Source organism: Diaphorina citri, unplaced genomic scaffold (assembly GCF_000475195.1).
Source record: "Diaphorina citri unplaced genomic scaffold, Diaci psyllid genome assembly version 1.1 scaffold59, whole genome shotgun sequence".
Taxonomy (NCBI): Eukaryota; Metazoa; Arthropoda; class Insecta; order Hemiptera; family Psyllidae; genus Diaphorina; species Diaphorina citri.
Genome location: NW_007377496.1, coordinates 374,931 through 382,667, shown reverse-complemented (window position 1 = coordinate 382,667; position 7,737 = coordinate 374,931). Strand labels below are relative to the sequence as shown.

Here is a 7,737-nt window from a genome sequence, read left to right as displayed (position 1 = left end):
GACATTTGGTGGCATTTTATGTTTTCTGTATGCCGCTAGGTTGTACAGGTTGTTGTCATGTGATGGAAAACATTAGAAAAGGTCATGCTGATCATTTAGATTGTAGAATTAGGCTGAGAGGTAAAAAAAACGTCAATCAGTTGATTGACATAAGGACAACTTGACTGTCCAGCCAGCAATTAGGTATATCATAAAATACCCAAGGCACATCAAGATAAACAGTTTATCATCAAATAGTTATGGGATGTTTAATATTTAATGTTTATTTGTTTTTAAGCCTGGGGTAGTGGATTTTTTCTTTAAAATTGAGATGTAATCCAAGCAATATGACAAGACAAAAGATTCTCATTTCGTCTGGTGGAAAAATCACAAGAGGAATCAAGGAAATGGTCAGAATACTCGTATCGAGACCTAATCATGCAAAAATCAAAGTGCAATGAAAATTAGCATTAGCATTATTTTGGCCTACTCTCTTCCCTTCTCTCTCTCTCTCTCTCTCTCCCTCCCCTTCTCTCACTTATCCCGCCATAGCATGTGAGGGCATTAGACGTTATAGCAGCTACGGCCAAGTTTCTATTTATAAAATGGAAAAAAAAGAGGGGGAGGGAAGTATTGAGACATTTTGTTTGTTTTTCGACGAAAAAATTGGATACAAAATAATAATTGTAATCTTTAAATCTTTATCTACGTAAGCCCACTTTTATAATTTCATTTCAAATTGTTTCTGAGCAGTCTGGGAGACTATGTCTTAACGATCTCTAATCATGTTCATAGGTTGTCAAACACTTTAGGTAATATGAGATTGTAAACCCGGTAGTTATCCCAGATGGAACTCAAAAGATATGTGGCGATCAGTCGTCACTCGTGTGAGCGAAGCCTAATGCACCACATACATATCCTCTTTGGATTTATGCAACTGCATTTGTTTTGATTTTAATTTTTAACATGTGCATTCAAGATTTCAAGATTTTCCGACCAGTTTGACTTTTCTTACAGAATTTTCCTCTTTTCCACTAGTAATACTAAGTTTCCAGTTATTTACAGTGTGTTATTACATTCTTAAGAATAAACCGTCAAAACTTTAGGTAGAGATTGTAAACCCGGTAGTTATCCCAGATGGAACTCAAAAGATATATAAAATTATGTACTGTCAAATCCACCCAAACCACTAACAAAACAATGCCGAACTAACTAGGTATGTAATATGTAACACTATAAACAGTACTCGTATGCTCTAGATTAGTCTAAATCTCTTTCACTGCGCTGACCGTAACTTGTAGGACTGGATGGCGAACCTCTGGTACGCTGAGGAAATATCTCAAACTGTGTACGACTTCCGCCTCCATACAAATATTCGTCTGAAAACGACGAAGAATTCCATAGATTAAAATTATGTTGGCAAGTCTGTATCACACTCACAAAACCCACCCAAGACTGTGTATATTGGAGGATGGTGATGCTTAAAGCTTGTAGTTTGTGAAAGCTGTGGAGTAAGTCTATGGTCAAACTGGTTAATTGGAGAGCAATATTGTGTGTTCCAATGGCGTGTACACCATGGAATCTGCTTCCCTTCCTCTTCAAGGAGTTTTTCTCCTCAATCTCCGTACTTAATATTACTTGGGTACCAAAAATAGTAAGTGACAATTCAACCTGTATTCTAAGACCACCACCAGATCGCCATCGGCAGACTGTATATTAAACTCATAGCTTCCCCTGAAAATTTCACTACAAGCCATTGTTTGCTCTCACCTTCATCGTTTTCATTTTCAAAGTCCTCGTAGCGGTAAGCATCCCCATCCGCTATTGTTGTGGAGGTTGCCGTCACGCTCGGTAAGCTGGCGGGATGAAGATCATCTGCATCCTCATCCACTGGTTTCTCTTCCTTCTCTTCATGTCCATCATCGGACGAGGACAGCTCATCCAGACACTTGTAGCGGGGATCATGCCGAGGATAGTAGGTATAGGCGTTGCTGACGTCACTACTTGAACTAATTGTACTTTGGCCGTCTTCAGATTTATCCGAATCGATCGTGGAAAGACTGTGGACCTGAACATCGAAAAAGAACTGTCAGTGAGTCAGTCGAACTGTACGGGGAACTACGTGAACACCAATGTGTAAAACGACAGACGCTCGTCCTTTTAAATATATTAGCTTCTATATTAGCAAGAACTGTCAGTGAGTCAGTCGAACTGTACGGGGAACTACGTGAACACCAATGTGTAAAACGACAGACGCTCGTCCTTTTAAATATACATAAAGTGAGTCAGTCGAACTGTACGGGGAACTACGTGAACACCAATGTGTAAAACGACAGACGCTCGTCCTTTTAAATATATTAGCTTCTAAATTCCTGTTAAATCTGTTAAATCTTTATTCTTAATGCTTCTTCATATTATGCGAACTTCGCTGACCGATTGTCTTATAAAACAATGGCTCTTCTGATTGAAAATTGTTCGAGAACATCTACCTAATTGCTATCCTTAAGATGCGTTTTGCTGCAATAAGTTGCGTTCTGCAATAAGCAATAAGTAGGATTTCGGTACGCACGATTAAACTCTTCCCAAATTCTTCTATCAATCGTTATCCGCGTAGGTACCTACAGACTTACAGATAAATGAAACCACATTCTATTACCTGTGTACGGTCCGTGAATAATGTTTACCTTCGTTTGCCCCCTCTCACTTACCCCTTAGAGTCAAAACTAAATATTGAATCACTCCGTCGCATTTATTTGTGACAGAAATTGATACATTCCTCAAAGATTAAATACTATTTACTTACCTACAGTCATCGATCTTCACGTACAGTCCAAACTCTCATCAACTTTATTATTATATTTCCTCTTTCCCCCAGATTTACTTACCTACAGTCATCGATCTTCACGTACAGTCCAAACTCTCATCAACTTTATTATTATATTTCCTCTTTCCCCCAGAAAAAAATTGCTGATAACTAACGTCAATATTTGACTTGATTAAAGAGAGAAAAAAATATCTCAAGTTCTTTTGCGTCTTCGAAAATTGGAATACCTACCTCAAAACTTTATAGATATTATTTTTAATTAAAAAACCACTCAAACTAACTGAAGCCTGTTGCTTTATCTCGTCCTCATCATGCTCAACATATAAAAGTTTATTACTTTATTCTCGTCTTCTGGTCCTTTGAATAATTTCACCCCGAACTTTGTTTGAATCAGATAAGGGAGAATGCTGCTGACTCAAGTAAAACTCGTCTGGATTTGTGTGCTGCTCTTATTATGCAATCAAGGTAAGAATCTTCGTGTTTTATCATCATATACATAATATATTAGCTTCTAAAAAAATTATCACATTTCATGTCAGAAATACCGCCCCTCTCCGACTTGTATCAAAATTTTCACTCCGTTCTTTGCATCTCTTGACCATCGAAAGTATTACTAAGATAGAAAGACGTACTTTATTTCGGTCCATTCAGATAATAAGTTGAAAATAGAAGAAAAATTTAGATAGATACCTGCTGAATGATGAATCTCATGAGAAGGTTGAAATCCAGCATCTTCTTAATAGCAAACTTTTCCATCATGCTCATGAATTGGTCAAAAGTAATATACTCCACACTGAAAAAAGAAGTGATAGTAGTTATACTCCCTGTGCCTACTGGCATCTTGTATTAGGCTCAAGCTCCAGTAACATTGAGTTGTCCTATTTTATCATCGGACCTAATTTTGATTCCACCAAGAAGATTCCTCTTTGGACGTAATAGCTCGACCACACTTGCCTACTGGCCTCATATAATTCAGCCATAAGATACTTAGGTAGATAATACCTACTTGTATTCGTTGAACAAAACATCAAGTTCTAAAGCAGTCATAACAACTTCGTCCAAGAGATCAATTTTCCGCAGAAATTTGTACAAACCAGAAATACTCATGGTCAGTTCTTCGCTGGGAGATTTTCTGGTGGTGTCGGAAAATTGAACGAAAATTTCTTTCCCCATGCTGTAGTAAGTCTGAAATATGTAAAAGTCCAGAATGACATTAAAATAATCAGCATTTTTTTTTTCTTTTCGTATCAATTCGTGCGAAAAAAAAAAAATCAAAACCAAAACCATTGATTCTTAGACATGCTTGTTTGCCTGACCTCAACTTGAAATTACTATGATCTAATTAATATCAATAATATCTAGTATCTAACTGCATATTATGTATATATTTATTATGAAAAATACTTACATTTTCTTCGTTTAAAAATGCTACATCCCCTAATAAAGCGTACAAGCTCATGCTGAACACCTTAGGCACAAAAAGGTGTACCTATAAAGTTGCTAGTTATTATTGAAAAGAGTTAGGTACCCACGATTCACAAACTTCAGGAGGAGTTAAAATTATGTAGTTGGCCAAAACTTGGATCTTTCTGAAGAACTTATCCTACAGATTTTTCTCTGGTCCAGATTGGTCCTCTTGGTTGAACTTTGTACAATAGGTGCCTATTACTTACATTTTCTTCGTTTAAAAATGCTACATCCCCTAATAAAGCGTACAAGCTCATGCTGAACACCTTAGGCACAAAAAGGTGTACAGCCTATAAAGTTGCTAGTTATTATTGAAAAGAGTTAGGTACCCACGATTCACAAACTTCAGGAGGCGTTAAAATTATGTAGTTGGCCAAAACTTGGATGTTTCTGAAGAACTTATCCTACAGATTTTTCTCTGGTCCTGATTGGTCCTCTTGGTTGAACTTTGTACAATAGGTGCCTAGAGATGAGGCAAAAATGATGTTCAATAGAGGTTCTTTATACGTAAACTGAATAAAGATTTTTGTTTTCAGTTCCAATTGCTAAAGAATGTAGAGGTCAAATTACTAAATGTCCTCCTGGTCTTGTTTATAACTTATAGAAGAAGTCACACACTAGACTTTAACCGTAAATGCTCCCTCCCGAGGGAATAGGGTGAACTATAAAACAAAATCGTTACCACAGGTCCCTCTGCTGAGTAACCATATCAAGTGCTCGTAAGTTATGGGGAGAAAAACTCTACACTGGGGTAGAAAAAATGGTGAGGATATTTTTATTGTGTCATCAACCACTTTTTCCTTCTTCCCTCCAGACTCTTTAGAGCATTTCCCCTCTCAAATGACTCTTTTGAAGAAAATAAAAGCCATTTCTGTTTCTATAGCTTCCGCAGTATGGTTTATAAATAATTGATTTCGCCAACAGTTAACGGAATAACAAAAACGAGGGATGATATTATGAGAAGAGATAGAAAAGAGAATGATGAAGGAATCTAATACATGTCGTTATTCTGCGTAAGTTTATCTTGCTTGTTAGGTATGACTAGGCTTGCCAAACGTCCCTAATTACCCGGGACAGTCCCGAATTTCAGGGGGTGTCCCGACGTCCCGTTCAGTTTTTCATTTTGGGGCGTTTTGTCCCGAATTTCCGTTTTTGTCCCAGAAAAAATTCGGGACGCGTTTTTTAACTTTAAAATTAGGTACCTCTATAAATCAGAATTTGTTCTTAACTTGTTTAAATTTGTCATGCTTTCATCAGTTTGCTCTTCCACTTTGCTAAACCTTTATAAACAAGAAAATGTTGTATTAAACCGCCCCTTGGATTCCCGTTTATCCAGGTTCGACTGTATTTTGTTTATCTGTTTTAATAATAGGTATGTTACCTATCACCTATCATACCTATGTGATTTCGCGATTATGTTCGCGGATTTCGCGATTAAGTTCGCGGATTTCGCGATTATGTTCGCGGATTTCGCAATTATGTTCGCGGATTTCGCGATTATGTTCGCGAATTTGGCGATTATGTTCGCGGATTTCGCGATTATTTATGTTCGCGGATTTCGCGATTATGTTCGCGGATTTCACGATTATGGTCGCGGATTTGGCGATTTTGTTCGCGGATTTTGCGATTATGTTCGCGGATTTGGCAATTATGTTCGCGGTTTCGCGTCCCGAATCGACATTTTGGATATTTGGCAAGCCTAGGTATGACGTACCTAGGAATAGGTACATGACCTTCGCAACACAATAAGCTTTCGGATGAGTAATATGAGTATGAAGTAGATACTCTGATCAGATAGATTTGTACAAGCTTAACCTATCGTTTGGGGTTGTTTACACCTACACCTAAGCCTCAGAGTGATGGACTTTTTGTGTATGGAGTAAAGCTAGGTAGATAGGTACCCTTTGTTTTATCTACTTGCTTAGATAGATTCCACAAGTTTTGTTAACAGTTGTCTGTGTTAGGTCCACTTCCACAATGATCCACTCACAAGGCAAGATGAGGTTTGTAACAGTAAACACAACCTACCTCGATGTTGTAGTAGTCAAAACGCTCTCCTCGTAAGATTAGAATTTAGGAAGTAAGTACCTACTGATGATTGCTTGTGAGTCGTAAAGTTCAATTCGTTCCGGGCCGAAACAGTTGCGACCCTGAAAATATCCCCCTTTGAAATCTCACACTAATTTGTCAGCAAAACAATCAAACATCAGCTTGTTTCGATTTAATGAGGCAATAAAACCCCCTTCCCCCATGATGGTTTGTAGTTTTGTACCCAATCTCCTATACTTCTAACGTATTTATGTGACAGACTACAACACACACCAGATGTGGAGATGTCACCATGGTAGAGCGGAACCACGTTACGAAAAACAGCAAAAATATCACATACATACATATAAACTATTCCTTCTCTGAAATTATTAAATCCGTATAAGAACACTAGATATTGTACATTTGGATATACGTATACCTCATAATAAATAATATGTATAGTTAGAATAAGGCCCCGTCTAGGGCCTTATTCTAATTTTCTTTTCCAATATCGTTTTAGAATTTGAAATACTTACTATCTGTTACCTATCTAGTATCTACTGTAGGAGTGTAAGAGTGCCTAATCTTTTCCAATATCGTTTTAGAATTTGAAATACTTACTATCTGTTACCTATCTAGTATCTACTGTAGGAGTGTAAGAGTGCCTAATACGAGTACATACTTCCAAACTGTCAAAGAAATTCATCATGTTTCATTTGAGTTTTGACCCTTGTTTTTAAGGGATAGGAAAGTAAAAAAATAGTATCAGCACTTTTAGTTCACTTACATTATAGTCATGCTGGAAGTTTCTTTCCCGTTCTCAATGATAGGTGCTTGAGTTGTTTGTACTCTGAAATAATTTATTTGCCGTGTCACCAGGGCGGGACAATGCTTCCAATACAATGTTCAATATTATAGTCATGCTGGAAGTTTCTTTCCCGTTCTCAATGATAGGTGCTTGAGTTGTTTGTACTCTGAAATAATTTATTTGCCGTGTCACTAGGGCGGGACAATGCTTCCAATACAAAATGTTCAATACTTGTCTTTTGTCAGCAACATAAATCGACTAGTTAAGATGTTGGGAACAGATTTATATTGTCAGGAAGCCATGAATCTCAGGATAATTACTTGTGCAGTGGCAACGCGATGAACTTACTAACGGGGCAGAATGATTTCTGATGTCCTCAAAAATGCCATGAATCTCAGGATAATTACTTGTGCAGTGGCAACGCGATGAACTTACTAACGGGGCAGAATGATTTCTGATGTCCTCAAAAATCGGTTGATGATATTGCTTATCTTCATACTCATACCTACATTCCTACATACCTGGTAGTTTCATGTTCTTAAGGCCGGTCATTCACGTTCAGTGACAGGCTTGTCAGGCAAAACGTATCGTGAGTGGCCGGCCTAAGAAAACTTGTCTGTACGTCATC

General features: G+C 37.6%; 1 protein-coding gene across 3 annotated transcripts; it reads right to left on the bottom strand.

Moving 5' to 3' along the window:
* Positions 1–1,182: 1,182 nt before the first annotated feature.
* LOC103518236 lies at positions 1,183–7,188 on the bottom strand. Of its 3 annotated transcripts, none has more exons than XM_026829936.1 (5): positions 7,089–7,188; positions 3,810–3,988; positions 3,494–3,596; positions 1,750–2,065; positions 1,183–1,358 (listed from the first exon to the last, which is right to left on the bottom strand). In XM_026829936.1, the coding sequence occupies exons 2-5, from the start codon at positions 3,974–3,976 to the stop codon at positions 1,240–1,242; spliced, it is 705 nt and encodes a 234-aa protein (XP_026685737.1). In that variant the 5' UTR covers positions 3,977–3,988; positions 7,089–7,188; the 3' UTR covers positions 1,183–1,239. The 3 variants fall into 3 exon arrangements, with proteins under 3 accessions (XP_026685737.1, XP_026685732.1, XP_008481520.1); XM_026829931.1 differs by lacking the exon at positions 7,089–7,188 and adding an exon at positions 4,212–4,389; XM_008483298.2 differs by lacking the exon at positions 7,089–7,188 and adding an exon at positions 4,212–4,389 and having other exon boundaries at positions 1,750–2,047.
* Positions 7,189–7,737: the final 549 nt, after the last annotated feature.